The 13,717-nt window shown below is 35.3% G+C and overlaps 3 protein-coding genes across 8 annotated transcripts; 1 reads left to right on the top strand and 2 right to left on the bottom strand.

Moving 5' to 3' along the window:
- Positions 1-119: 119 nt before the first annotated feature.
- On the bottom strand, positions 120-2,964 carry LOC132704802 (lysophospholipase-like protein 1). 3 transcript variants are annotated; one of them, XM_060675057.1, is made up of 5 exons: positions 2,824-2,964; positions 987-1,280; positions 801-922; positions 595-739; positions 120-536 (listed from the first exon to the last, which is right to left on the bottom strand). In XM_060675057.1, exons 2-5 carry the CDS (start codon positions 1,063-1,065, stop codon positions 193-195), a joined length of 690 nt encoding a protein of 229 aa, XP_060531040.1. In that variant the 5' UTR covers positions 1,066-1,280; positions 2,824-2,964; the 3' UTR covers positions 120-192. The 3 variants fall into 3 exon arrangements, with proteins under 3 accessions (XP_060531040.1, XP_060531041.1, XP_060531042.1); XM_060675058.1 differs by having other exon boundaries at positions 128-536; positions 987-1,236; positions 2,824-2,954; XM_060675059.1 differs by lacking the exon at positions 2,824-2,964 and adding an exon at positions 2,676-2,699 and having other exon boundaries at positions 128-536.
- Positions 1,289-8,861, top strand: LOC132704799 (uncharacterized). Of its 3 annotated transcripts, XM_060675052.1 has the most exons (8): positions 1,289-2,095; positions 2,148-2,438; positions 2,488-2,708; positions 2,755-2,907; positions 2,967-3,149; positions 3,846-4,700; positions 7,760-7,948; positions 8,000-8,861. In XM_060675052.1, the coding sequence occupies exons 1-8, from the start codon at positions 1,426-1,428 to the stop codon at positions 8,777-8,779; spliced, it is 3,342 nt and encodes a 1,113-aa protein (XP_060531035.1). In that variant the 5' UTR covers positions 1,289-1,425; the 3' UTR covers positions 8,780-8,861. The 3 variants fall into 3 exon arrangements, with proteins under 3 accessions (XP_060531035.1, XP_060531036.1, XP_060531037.1); XM_060675053.1 differs by lacking the exon at positions 2,755-2,907; XM_060675054.1 differs by having other exon boundaries at positions 1,953-2,438.
- On the bottom strand, positions 8,832-13,172 carry LOC132704800 (uncharacterized). Of its 2 annotated transcripts, XM_060675055.1 has the most exons (6): positions 13,079-13,172; positions 12,942-13,027; positions 11,712-11,905; positions 11,251-11,432; positions 10,822-11,053; positions 8,832-8,960 (listed from the first exon to the last, which is right to left on the bottom strand). In XM_060675055.1, the coding sequence occupies exons 2-6, from the start codon at positions 12,997-12,999 to the stop codon at positions 8,832-8,834; spliced, it is 795 nt and encodes a 264-aa protein (XP_060531038.1). In that variant the 5' UTR covers positions 13,000-13,027; positions 13,079-13,172. The 2 variants fall into 2 exon arrangements, with proteins under 2 accessions (XP_060531038.1, XP_060531039.1); XM_060675056.1 differs by lacking the exons at positions 12,942-13,027; positions 13,079-13,172 and adding an exon at positions 12,550-12,597.
- Between the last annotated feature and the right edge of the window lie 545 nt (positions 13,173-13,717).

Raw genomic sequence — 13,717 nt, 5'->3', positions numbered from 1 at the left:
TTAATTATTCTTAAAATGTTTTTGGGCATATCCATATCAAGAGGAATTGTCGAAAATGTATAATTGGATACCTCGAGTTTAATAATAAAAAACCATTCTATAAAAAAAATGTATTCATTACATGTAGTATAAATTTATGACTCCTACATAACATATGTAAAAATAGCACCATAATATCACTTTTCAACAGCATTATGGGTTATCCGAGTCTATGGGAGGCAGTATCTTGGCAATCCACTGAAACAGCCCTTCCAGTTCACTTTTCTTTAACTCATGGAGAGTGAACCTTATAGGCACAAATTCACCTTTAACATGCAGCTTCTCTAGTTCCTCAAATGTTTTTTTTCCCCATGAAATTGGAACCATTGAATCTTTCTCTCCATGACACATATACAGCGGTGTTTCAGGAGCTTTAAGTTCAGTATACACAGTAGAGTTTTTATTTAAAAATGAAGACAAAGCAAAAACCCCTGCTAAGCCTGGAGTAAATCGGAAAGCAGAATGTAGAGCTAATGCACCCCCCATTGAAAATCCACCTTGAATTATACTGCAATGAATATTAATCAAATTGAAACAGCGTAGACTTTTGCTTACCAACAATTATTCTGTTTAACGGCACTCCCTCTTTGACTATATCATTAATAATGGATTTAATAACATTTCCTATAGAACTTAAGGATTCGACATGTTCAGCCACATCTGGAGTTATAATGTATCTATCAAACCAAACATAACTAGGCTTAAATCAAATAGTCTTTATAGACATTTTGTAGACCTTTGAGGCATTTAATACAACTTACTTCACCATTCAAAGGTGTATAAGGCCTTAATGGAGCAGTTGGAAAATAAAACTTTATATGGGGTGAGGTAAAGTCACCAATGAGAAACTTTATCCAATTCAGAAATCCTTGACCAGAGTCACCTAAAAATGCATCATATGGCACCACTAGTATTTCCCGATTAACGGATTGCTCGGCCTTTCTTACCAGATCCGTGTAGGAAAACAACTGCTGCTGAGCAGGCTGTGTTGGTTTGTGTAATTTTTGTCATTGTTGTTAAAGACATTTTTAAATAAATACAAAAAAACTACAAAATAACTAACTTGCTTTTTATAAAAATTGTTTGAGTTAATCTTGTTATGGTTGGTCCTTCACTGAGCCATAGAATAAGTTGTGTTCTTTTCTCGTATTCCTTTCCATGACATAAAATCACAGGCGGTCGTAACTCGAAGAATTTCTGTCAAAAATCGATTGATTGGTCGAATGATTTTTGTGGTCTGCCTAACAAAGTCAAGAAGAAGAACCAATTAACCTTTATTGGGTTAAAGATATAAAAGGAATAACGGTTTGTCTTAATCTGTTTAAAGAACATGGTTTTGTCAGATATGTCAATTGTATTTTAGTATCGTTGTCGTAATAAGTAAAAATGAATTCAAATTTTAAAATGGTCGATGGGAAATTGGTAGAAAAAATTTTAGAACAGGGCCAAAAGTTACGGAACGCTATGGTAGAATCAATATTAAAAAATGATCCTTTTAGCGCAGAACTTACTTCTCGTAAGCATTATACTACACCTCGTGACAGCTCTCTAAGTGTACCGAAGCATGCAGATAAAATTGCAGATTCAAAATTGCTAGAAGCATATTTGAATGGTGATTATTTAACAAGAGAACAAGAAACCAGTGCTATGGAAACTATAAGGACAATGCCGGTTTTGGAATTGTCTAACCAGACACAAAAAACTCTGCATAATGTGGGGAAGATATGTACTTGCACAACATGCTTAGCATATATGGATACCAATTTAAATTGTGATTTGCGGCGTAATGAAGGGGAAATAATGAAACCTTGTAACAATACTAACATTCTTAAATTTGTTGATTCCCTTAAAGTAATTTTGCATGGTATTCAATTAAATGAAACTGGGCTCAAAAGAATTTCAAATAAAGAACAACTTCAATATTCTGCTTTAAATGAATGTTACTTTCTGGAGTACAAAGTACCAGATATCTTAACAAAAAAATTAAAAAAATCTAAAGTTGATTCTGGATTGACCAACACTTCCGTTAGGTTCTGTTCAAGAAGGGTTGGAGAATGTTAGTAGAGAACCTTTTGCACTCAATTTGCAGTTAATATCTATTGTTTCAGTTATTCAACTAAGTCAAGTATTTGTACATGAAATTTCGAATTTACATGAGTTAGATTTGCACAAATTAGAAATGTGTTTTAAAATAAGTTGTCGGAGCAAAATGCAGAAAATTTCTGAACCATTTGGAGTTGCCAAAATCTTTTTTTCTACTATCGAGCAAGGAGAGAATTTTTCTGTAACAAAGAATATTCCAATTTATATCAGTGAAGTATCTCCCATAATTGTTGGTCATCTTAAGATTACAATACAATTGGGAAGCAACAGACTATATTTTGGTAAAGAATTTGTTGGTATGTAACTAAAGTATTTAGACTCTCCTGTTAGATTTGTGTATTTTAGGGGCTGCTACCTTAAGTAATAGGCATTATGAAACTGTACATGATATATGTCGGGAATGGAATGACTTTAAAAAACCTTTACCCATAAATAATAATGAAAAACTCAAGACTTCTAGCAAAGGAAAAAAGTCTCTATCAGATCACAATGCTGAAACAAAAGCTACCCTACCTTCAAGGAGATCAACTTACTTTGATCTTAATGAAACAGATATAGATCTTAAGGTAACATCTAATTCTGGAACAAATCTATATTAATTTATGATTTTAGAAAGAATTGCTTATTGGCTTTGTTTACGTATCTGAAGCTCAGTTTTTAAACCAAATTACTAATTCTTACATAATCTGTCATCCTTTTTGCCAAAATGAGTCCTCAAATAGTCGATTAGTTAATAGCTCCTATCCACTATACAATTTTTGTCAGGTTAGTTGTTGACAAATTCCTGTTATGTCTTCATAAATGCCCTCCATTCCTAATTTTAGAGGGTGCCTTTGATATATGAAGAAAATTTGTTGCTTCAGCTGCGTGAAAATTTTATGGTTCTTGAATTCTGGAAGAGAGCTGAAGGCGCAGATGCCCTATTTGGTATAACAAAAGTGCCCCTGCACCAATTTTATTTGGCTTACCGAAATAGAACAATTCTGCAGCATTTAACAAAAAACAAAGTAAGATTTGAAGCTTTTTAATTTTCCTGCATTGTTTACCTAAGATACTGTCACTAGGCTGTTGCTATTTGAGGGTGGTTTTCATTAGCTCTTGTCCTTGTACTATACATGTATACTGAATGCAAGGCTTGCTTCCTGGCTGCAAAATGCAAGCAAAACCCAAATTTCACAAATTGTTTATCGTAACTAAAACTTATAACCGTTTCTTAGGTTAGGTCATACATGTATTTTTTGTTATTAACATCAATAGATTCCATTGCTACCTTTGTTATTAAAAACCCGGTCTATAATAACCAGAGATGATATATTGGCTAGTCATGTCATATTATCCTTATGGGTTAACCATAGCTAAGTTGAACGCAACCGAAGCACAAATTTTCTTCATTGTTCCATAACTGGCCAGTTCATGTCCTGTGGTCTTCACTTAAAATAGTAAATAGTTTTTATTTCTTTTTGCTACCTATATTTCAATTTGTGTTGGAGAAAGTAAAATTGGAAGAAATAAGGCAGGGAAGAAGACTACCTCGAGGATTCGCTGCTCATGTACAAAATGCCTTTGAGGATGTGGCCAACATAATCTGCTACATGAGGCATTGGATTATATTTTCCAGGTTTGTTGAGGAAAGGTATAAGAGCTAATTAAAACCTCTTCTGAGAATCCTTATTCAAATTCGCTTTCACAACGTTTTGTTTCAGCTACCTGTTATTGGAACAGATTGGTGGGAACCCATATATTCTATAGATAATGAAGAATTTATAGGCCAAGTTCAAATCCTGATAGCTTTAGGTACAGAAGAGCAGATTGAAAACTTGGAAACTGAAAGAGGTTTTAAAGAAGACATTGTAAAAGCAAGATTTGCATCTTTGCCACGAGCGAACTTGTCCAATGGGAAGAATTATTTTAGGGACAAAGTCATAGTTAAAAAGAAGCTGCAGGATAAATCAACAAACACATGTCGATCATCAAACAGAGATAAGAGTACAGTGACTAAAGCAGTCAACACCATAGGGCTAAGAGATAACCATAAATTTAATAAATGCGATATTGGTATCCAATCAGACATTGAAGTAAAAATGGATGGCCAGAAAAATCAAGTTTCAACAACTCAAGACATGTTGGCTTCATTTGTAAGTCTCCTAGAACAGAAAAGGAAGCCTACTTGTATGGAAAGTGGCACAAACACAGAGACTATGCGACAGGAATCTAATACTGCAGAAAATGTGCTAAAAAAAAACCAATTTCCAAATTCATTACAAAACACTTTAGAAGTTGATGTAAATCTTCCAGAAGTAAAGTTCGCGTCGAATTATTTCAAGGCCAGAGTTCACATTATAGGAGCAAATCAGTTACCTAGCAGGAGAAGGTGCAAACCCAAAAAATCAAAACACAAAACTTTTAAAATGGATGACAACAGCTTGCCAAGTACTTACGTCACTTTCGAGGCCCTACCATCTGCAACTTTGCACATTACTCCCGTAATTACCAAAAGTGTGGCCCCCATGTGGAATTATGAATGCGACGTTGATTTGCCAGCCGAATTACTGACAAACGTAAGTAATATTGATTGTCCCCCCATTGTTTGATCTGTTCTAGGTCAATAAATTAAACATCTGATTTTTCGGCAATGTTTCATCATATATTTAACCTTCATCAGGGCCTCTTTACAAAATTATAAGACTGTGGTTGATATAGAAAATTAAAAAGTTAATTACACAACAAATTACATATGTCATTCATAAGTTGATAAGTGCATACAGACTTGATGTGTTTTGCAAACTATGAAATGAACACAGGCGTCTGTTTTTTTTTTTTTTTTGAAAACAATACAATATGATCAGTAACAGTAAAAGACAAAAAAGGAACAATCAATCCACAGTCACTGTGTCCATAAGACAAAGGTGTTAGAAAGAAATGCACTATGCAACCTACTGAGTGTTTCGATATATTCTACCTAAAAAAAATAAATACGTGAAGATATGGAGATACGTTATATTGAAGAAAAAATGATTCTTTTTGTTGACTTTCACCAACCAACGCACTTTTCTTATTTTTCTTCCTTACAATATTATTATTAATAACAACAAAAGCGGCAGCAGCTCTTGTAGGGAATTCCATGGTTTAAAATTATATAATTCCAATGCCTATGTTGAAAATTGAACTGACAAGCTTCAATAGTATTTTGTTTACAATTAAACAGTAAACTATTAAAAATGAGGTTCTTATTTTCAATCGCCCGAATTTTAGTGTTGTTGTCCAAAAAAACAATGTACAAGTTTGTACCCTGTTTCTCAACAGTGGTGTCTGCATATCAAAATAATTCGGAAGAAAGAAAATATGAAACGTTTTTCCAAAATATTTAAAAATTAATAGCTACCATAGGTACTATTTCCTCTCCAATAGCGTCACAATTTTTGTAATCGGAGGTTGGCAGTCACATGTTTTTAATGTTCATTAATGATATATTATGCAACAAGTGCGGTAAACGGCATTCGTGTTACGAGTTTATTTGGCACGAGCAAAGTGCAGCGGAGCGAGTGACTCATAGTCCGGGAGCCCTGGACCGTTTTTCAAAATGATAAGCAACAAGCTAATTCTTTGGAAATCGTTTCATTTCATCAAGACGCCCAACCTTTTCCTCTTCGAAAATTGTTGTATCAGGTAGCTAACTATACACGCAGGTATAAAACCATGTCAATTTAGTTACCCTACCAAAATCATCAGCAACAGTATAGTTTTCAGCTAAATCTATAGATATTGAAATATATAATTTTAAATTAAATTTGGCCTACAAACAAATAGGTTTGGTATAGAGTGGCCACCCCCTCACAGTTGTATCTATTATTTATTTATAAAAAGTGATGAGCAACATGCTAATTTTTTTTACTGTAGCTTGCTAATAATTTTTATAAACAAATGATCACATTGTCCTACAAATAAACTCGTAGAATTTTTCAGTCCTACACTTTAAAGTTCTTGACCTCACGATAATACGTTATTCATCAGCAACTGTAGGACAACAAAATTAAATGAAACTTTATGACATTTTCTATCTAAATCAATTAATGTCCTACATAAAAATAGGTAGATTTCGCTAGTCCGACAAAAAATAGCATTATTCCTGCTTAACATCTAAATTACGGATTAACTTTTTTTTGTTCTTAAAATATTCGTACAATATTCCTATGATGCTGTTTTATACAAATGAGTTCAATTAAGTTGTTTCATTATTATTTATAATTTAATAAATCAACTTTTTTTTTTCATATTTTTATCGTCTCTCTTTTTTCACGGAGTATATTACAAAGAAAACACTCCATGATCACTTTCACAATTAAATGTTATAAAAGAAAATTAATTAACACGTGTTGACAAGCCAAGTAAACAAAATTTTTTAATGCACAATTTATGTTGTATGCGTGTGCTGGATACTACGTTGGTATATTACGCGCATGCGCGTTGATGCGAATATATACCGCCGATTTGATATAAGTGTGTGTATGTATATATATACACGTATATTCGAATATACACGTATGGACATGTAGCCACGTTTAAGTTAGGGGCAATTTTCGAAATTTTCCAGTGTAGGACTGAAAAAACCTACCATTTTATTTGTAGGACAAATGTTGGTTTAGATTATTTATCTGATTATCTCAAAACTTGGTTAAAAAATAAGCTGTTGCTGATCACTTTTACATAATAATCAATTTGACATGATTTGATACCTGTTCATTCTTTCAGCTATCTCTTTTGCAACTTTTCTCAAAATAATAGCTGGGCGTCTTATTAAAACGAGTCCACTCACAAAAATCTAGGCGGTTGCGGATGGTTTTTAAAAATAGTTTTGTGCAAGAACTTTAAAGTGTAGGGCTGAAAAATCCTACCAGTTTATTTGTAGGACAATGTGATCATTTGTTTATAAAAATTATTAGCAAGCTACAGTAAAAAAATTAGCATGTTGCTCGTCACTTTTTATAAATAAATAATAGATACAACTGTGAGGCGGTGGCCACCCTATACCAAACCTATTTGTTCGTAGGCCAAATTGAATTTCAAATTATATATTTCAATATCTGTATATTTAATTAAAAACTAAATTGTTGCTAATCATTTTGGTATGATAACTAAATTTTCGTAGAGGAAAGGGTGGGGCGTCTTGATGAAATGAAACGATTTCCAAAGAATTAGCTTGTTGCTTATCATTTTGAAAAAAGGTCCAGGACTCCTGGAATAAGTGTACCGATCGTGTTGCATATTATACGTTTCCCATGACATTTTTGCAAAACAACACGAATACATTCACTGACAGAATTGACAAACGTCAAAATTCAAACCGTGTGGTAAAATCAACGAAAACATCCGATTGCTCCTAAACCCGTGCGGTAATATCCCGGAAATGTCTGAAACGCACGTGACAAAGTGTCGCTTTGCGGATTCTAGATCGGTGCATAATTAGGTATTTTACAGAAGGGAGTAGAAAAAAATATTTCGACTATTGAAACCATTGCAACAAAAATCAAAATTCGATTAGGTCCTATTTTATTTGAATGGGGTTGATGTTAAAGAAATTGTTTTTAACTTATGATTTCTTTATGTTTCCTTTCGTTAGGATCAAACGAAGTTGATTTTTAAAGTTTGGAAAAAAAGCAGCAACGTCGTGCTGCAGCCCAACATGCAGACGGACGTGGTAGTCGGTTTCGCGGCCCTCGACTTGAGCGTCCTGCTCGCGGGACTGCCGAACGTCCGCGGCTGGTTCAACATAATGGATTTTTCCGCAAAATGCAACGGACAGCTAAACGTCAGTTGGTTTTAATCCTATAACTGCCCGTCCTGACGTTAAATTTCCCAGGTGCACGTGACTCCGTTAGAGAATTTATCGAAATTTGGCAACGGCGCTATCGGTTCCGTATCGATTGCAAAGGCGACGGAAATCGGCGACGCCGTCGATCGCGAGAACGAGCCGCTGAGCCGGGCGTTGAAACGCAAATTCATCGAACTGGACGAGATCACTCAGAGGCTTCGTCTGCGACTGTCGGAAGTCGTGAGCGAAAACCCGGAAGACTCGAACGACGACGTGGTCGCGGAACAGTTCGAAAACGACATCAACACGCTGTGCGTCGAGGAGGATTTCGATTTGGTCAATTTCGACGACGAAGCCCGCAAAGGGGCTTATAAAAAGGACGACGCGGATTTCCATATACTATCCCTGTCGTCCGACTCGAGCGATCCGATCCATCGAACCGGCGGCGGCGGCGGCGGGTCGAGTTCCCCGCCCAGCGACGCGCGCCTGCGCGAAGGCAAGCAGCGGATCGACGTCTTACTGGAGAAGCTCACTTTGATCTCGGCCGAGACGAGTCGGGCGTTCTCGGATCGATACGTGTCCGGGTGTTCGGCCGAGAACGTTTTGAAGGGTCTCGATCATGACTCGAGGCCCAACATTACTGCCGGATCGAATTTCGATCCGTCCTTGTTTCAGCAGATTTACAGCGATGCCGCGTCGTCGACCGCGTCGCAGACCAGCGACAGTTTGGACACGGCGAAAGTTTCGGGAAGCGTCACGAGCGTCGCCACCGGTTTTTCCGATTGCAGGGCGAATCCGGACGGAAGGGGAAACGGCGACGAGGATTGACGCCTCAAGCCTGTTTTATTGTCTTTTTTGATCGCGACGATTGTTGTAATTTTTAACACTGAATATATAAGTCTAAATACTTTTCCAGGCGTAATTTCTGTTTGACCTTCTTGGGGGGTAGGGTCCGGATTGCGGCTGTCGTACCTTCGTGGCTGTGCATGAAAGAGCAGTTTCGTATTTTCTGCAATGACCAAACGGAACGTCAAAGAGGAAAAACAAAATTTTCAATAAAATGCAACAACAAAGCATTAATAAGACGAGAATTCTGAGGAATTTGTGCCTAACTAACCATATATAGTTAAATTTCGTCGTTCGTATTCTTAATTCTGGATCGTAAAAAACACGTTTACCCAATTTCTTAATTGTTGACAATTTTTTGTTGAGTTTATTTTTTGAGCAAATTGTATATTTTATAATTAATAATTCATATTTTGACGTTTACGAATTAAGAAATTGTATAGCCGTTTTTTTACAACTGCCCAGCTTCCGTGATACGTAATAAAATTACGAAAACGTGTATGAACCTAACCTCGACCTGCGTCTGTACCATATAGGTAAAGTTCGCCAACGATATACCGTTTTTGCAACCTTTTAGTGTTTTGACTTCGGATTGAGTTTAAGACCCACCTGCACTTGTATCACAAGCCAGGGTCGTATTTAAGATCTTAACCGACAAGAACTGTACCATGCGGACTGTTGTATTTTAAGAGTAGGGAAATTTTCTTAATGTGTTTTTATGAATCTTTCTACTTGAGGTCGCTCGATTTCAAGTTGAATTTGCTCATTAGGTAGGTTGATCTCTTATATTAAAAGTCACATTAGAAAGCTTAAACTGATTTACAATTTAAGGGGTTGACATCATCACTCTAAAATATTTTCCTAGCAATACAAAATCTTATATAGATAATTGATTTTTAATGGATGTTTTACCAGATTGCTATTGGTTGATTTGTGGGGGGTTGGTGAAATCGGAATATGCTGTCAGTTTTATGAAACGTCTTGTTTGCAATTAGTAATTACCAACTTACTCTTATTCAATTGTTTTTCAAGACTCAGTGTCCCATTTTTATTGAAGTACCATATACATTTTATTACAATTTATTTTTTACCAAATACTAACATTCAATTTTGTTAGTCACTTGCGAAGTGCAGCGACGAAGAAGTTGAGATTGTGGCCGATGACGTAATTACCGTTGAATGCGTCAAATTCAAATGGATCAAAGACTCGGCGACATATTTGCCGGTTGCTGCCAAAATTATAATTTTAAATGTGAAAGAACTTGCAGCACTTGTATGCACGAAGTACCGCAGTACGGTTCTAGAACGTCGTTGTGGACTTGAATGTGGTAGACACTGATTCAGTAGAAATACTAAAAAGATGTCGAACTTCCATTGTCTTTATTTTTTTTTTTAACTTACACAACTGTCCGAAGCGTTGTGTAAGTTAAAAAAAAATAAAATAAAATAAAGACAATGGAAGTTCGACACCTTTTTAGTGGTTGTGTAATTGCGAATCTAAAGAGACCCACGCGAGGTAGGCCTGCGGTTAGACCTTCATAAAAATCTACCAAAGTTAAATACCGGATTATGTCGTCAAAAACGGTATATTGTTGGGAAAACTCTATATATAAATACTACCATTAAAATATAAATACTGAACGCGGCGCATCAACTTTTACCGTAGAACGGCCATATATTATATGAAGCTGCAATCCTAAAGGACACTTAATTCGTTTTGGCAGAACATTCAACGGGCTTATTTTGAGAAAATATAACATCTAAAATAAAACCGGTCTAATTGACGAACTTCGGCAGCCATGTTGGATGTTGAACGCGGCAAGGTCTTATTGGCTGAAAAGGCGATTTCAAATCACCGAACAGGACGTTATATTCTAGTGCCTTTCTTTGAAGAAAGGTTAGGTTTGTCAAGCAGTGGACGTAGACGACACTCAAATCTTTTTGGCATATCACACAGTTTAAAGCTTGCACACCAATAAAAAATCTCTTACGACCGTTAAAACCGTCAAAGCTAGTGTACTTGCCTTGAAACGTTTCAACGTTTTGACATTATGCATTTCCTGGAGGTGCTTTTCTTCTTCCCAACAAAGGTGGCACAGAAAAGTGGAGTAGTCCATCTGCCAGTAGTCTCCTTCGCAAAGTTTTTCGCATTTTTCGCAAGTATGGAACGGCGTTTGCACGCATATCGTTTCGATGCCCGTGGCTTTCTTCAGCTTCCGGCATTTTTTCGTTTGCCGCGTATCATATGTCGCCGGCCTACAGAATCGAATTAGTTTCCGATAAAAAATCCTTGATATTGGAACGTCAACATTTCAACAAGGAATACAAAATAAGTGTTATAAAAGTGGGAAGGTTCAAACTATAGAAATAAGTTTACTTGAACCCCAAAATCAGTATGCTCAGTATATAGGATGATTAATATTTTGATGTTGTAATGTCGGTCTCGCTCATACCCAGGGTTCTTGTTGGGTTGAAATTTTATTCTGCTCCTCGTTCCAAAAGGTGCCCTAGATTCTTCACAAGGCCTCTCGCGGATGACGTCGTATCGTCCTGGGGACGGAGTTCGTAGCGATATTTTTTCTTCAAAGCGTCTCGTTTCGCTGGCCAATGGGCCAACCCCCTTTTTACTTCTTATCTAAATGAAATAGTAGTCACAGTTAATAAGAATTTTCGAAAATATTTTCATTCAGCTGTCATCAGATTTAAAGATAGCTATGAGACCGAGTCTGTACATACGGTCAAGTTGTAACATCTCAGACGACACCCAGGTTTAAAGATTTGTTTTTGTCATTAAACATGTAGTTAGTTTAATTTCACTGGGAAAAAATTAGGGGGAACAAATTCATAGTCCTTTGGTAGAAGGGGATGTTTGGCCATTTTGTCATTGGCAGACGAACTAATGTAAAATTTTTACCTTAAATAACACGGGGTACAAACAGGACGTATATTTTTCGATGTCGTAATAGCCGGGACTGGTTTTGAACCATTCGGGGGCGATTATTTTTTGAAACGGCGACAGACCGCTACCGATGGGGGCGGTACTTCGAGGCACCGTCGAACCGAAACAAATATTTTGGCCAGACGCAACCTCGATAACGTAATGGAAATCTGCAATTACATTAGAATTGAAATTACAAAAGAAAATAAATCTTAAATTATTATATTCACTCATAAATTAAATTAGTTTAATCTACATGAGTATAAATAAGAATATTTCACCCAAATGATAAATTTACCCCATTTCCGAAACCCAGTACAAAATTTTTTATATCTATTAATCTATCTTTCCTAGATATCTGTCGATTCTATCAATTTTTTTTTAAAAATATATACTCAACAAATAACGTAAATCGTTACATAATAGTTGCCATTTTCGTATAAAATTGCTAACTGACCTAAATTACGTATAATAAATTATTATTGTTGTTTTCTTTTGCTCAACATTTTAATTGTTTGTAAAATATAATCACTTACGAAAAATAGGCACGTCATATATAAGGTAAATTTTATCATATCACGATTTTTTAAAAGTCCTGTTGAATTTTCACGAAAATAATTCAAACTGATCCTGTAAAATTGAGCCAATCCAGATCCGACAGGACTTAAATTTTCCTATTTCCATTTTCAGTGGAAACAATGATTCACTTCGTGGATATCTATTAATTTCCATATTTCAACTTTACAAAACAAAAAATGCGACAACTTCCGAAACAAAAGCAACGTTAAAATTGATAAAAAAGAATGTTCTGTACCGTCGAAGGTAATTTTTTCCGATGTACCGCTCATAGTTTTCTTCGGAACTTTCCGAACACCGACTGGAAGTTATGTGGGTTTCCGTTAACCCCGACTTTCATATATCGCGTGCCCACCAAAAATATTGGACGTGCATTCGTGACTGAAATTTATTTAGTCCCGAACGTTATCGATGGATTTCATTTGGAAATATGTCACACAGACCGAATGACCTATTTGCGAGAAAATTAAAACTTAGTCCTGATCAGATCCATTGCGATCGAGTGTACATTATCTCTAATTATTACCGTATAGAATTTCTAACTCTTTGAATATTGACGTTAAGGGTACATGTCTTTGAAGATGGTTATAGTAGCTACATATATCTACTTCTAGGGTAGGACATACTCACCAGGACTATCAAATGATGTTTCCTTCATTTTTGCACTTGTTAAGCTTTCGAAAGACATTTTTAACTGAGAGGACTAGGAGATAAACCTGTCAAAAATGATCTCCAGATGTCATTAGAAAATTGACTAATAAAATTACCTTATTTTAACTATATGGGGTATTCTTGCGAAATATGTTTCAAAGTTTTCTAATATTGAGAGATTATCATAACATTATTCTAAAAAAGATCGCGCCTTTGTTCAATATTTACCAAATTGCCAGACAACCGAATGTCAACAGGAAATATTAATAAAACGTCTTTCTTCACTTTTGCTATATAAAATTTAAAAAGAATCAAAACTTATGTTTTCAAAAAGTTCAAATAAGTGTAAAAATTCAATGTACGCGTGTCATACTTGTCTAAAACACTTGTATCATTTAGAGAGCTGAATCTAATACAACAGAAAAACAGTTCCTATTTTTACCTCACCACTATTTTAAAGATATTTTTCATATAAAGCTGCTAAATCAATCAAGAAGGTACCAGTATATTTTTTAAACAATTTGTACTTACTTAATTACGAAAATGGATAAAAACATTTATTTTTTACAATAAGGACGATTTTTACCATTTATATTACAGTAGCCTGTTTGGTGAGTGGTTTTCTTTTTAGTAGATTATTATTATTATTATAATTAATATTATTATTATTATTATGTAAGAAATGATTCATTTTGAAATATATTTCAATTTACTCCTTTTTTCAGAATAGCAAAAATAAACACCCTACCATAAAA

Source organism: Cylas formicarius, unplaced genomic scaffold, assembly GCF_029955315.1.
Source record: "Cylas formicarius isolate icCylForm1 unplaced genomic scaffold, icCylForm1.1 PGA_scaffold_7__23_contigs__length_41026272, whole genome shotgun sequence".
Classification (NCBI taxonomy): Eukaryota; Metazoa; Arthropoda; class Insecta; order Coleoptera; family Brentidae; genus Cylas; species Cylas formicarius.
Note: the sequence above shows the minus strand (reverse complement) of the source record. Positions and strands in the feature narration are given on the sequence as shown.

Coding starts and splice junctions, on each gene's coding strand:
- LOC132704802 (XM_060675057.1), bottom strand. CDS start 1,065: ATGTCTTTAACAACAATGACAAAAATTACACAAACCAACACAGCCTGC. Junction 923..986: donor TGTTTTCCTACACGGATCTG/GTAAGAAAGGCC, acceptor ATGCATTTTTAG/GTGACTCTGGTCAAGGATTT. Junction 740..800: donor ATACACCTTTGAATGGTGAA/GTAAGTTGTATT, acceptor ATTTGATTTAAG/CCTAGTTATGTTTGGTTTGA.
- LOC132704799 (XM_060675052.1), top strand. CDS start 1,426: ATGAATTCAAATTTTAAAATGGTCGATGGGAAATTGGTAGAAAAAATT. Junction 3,150..3,845: donor AGCATTTAACAAAAAACAAA/GTAAGATTTGAA, acceptor GTTTTGTTTCAG/CTACCTGTTATTGGAACAGA. Junction 4,701..7,759: donor CAGCCGAATTACTGACAAAC/GTAAGTAATATT, acceptor TCCTTTCGTTAG/GATCAAACGAAGTTGATTTT.
- LOC132704800 (XM_060675055.1), bottom strand. CDS start 12,999: ATGTCTTTCGAAAGCTTAACAAGTGCAAAAATGAAGGAAACATCATTT. Junction 11,906..12,941: donor AACATCATTTGATAGTCCTG/GTGAGTATGTCC, acceptor ATGTAATTGCAG/ATTTCCATTACGTTATCGAG. Junction 11,433..11,711: donor TGTACCCCGTGTTATTTAAG/GTAAAAATTTTA, acceptor TATTTCATTTAG/ATAAGAAGTAAAAAGGGGGT.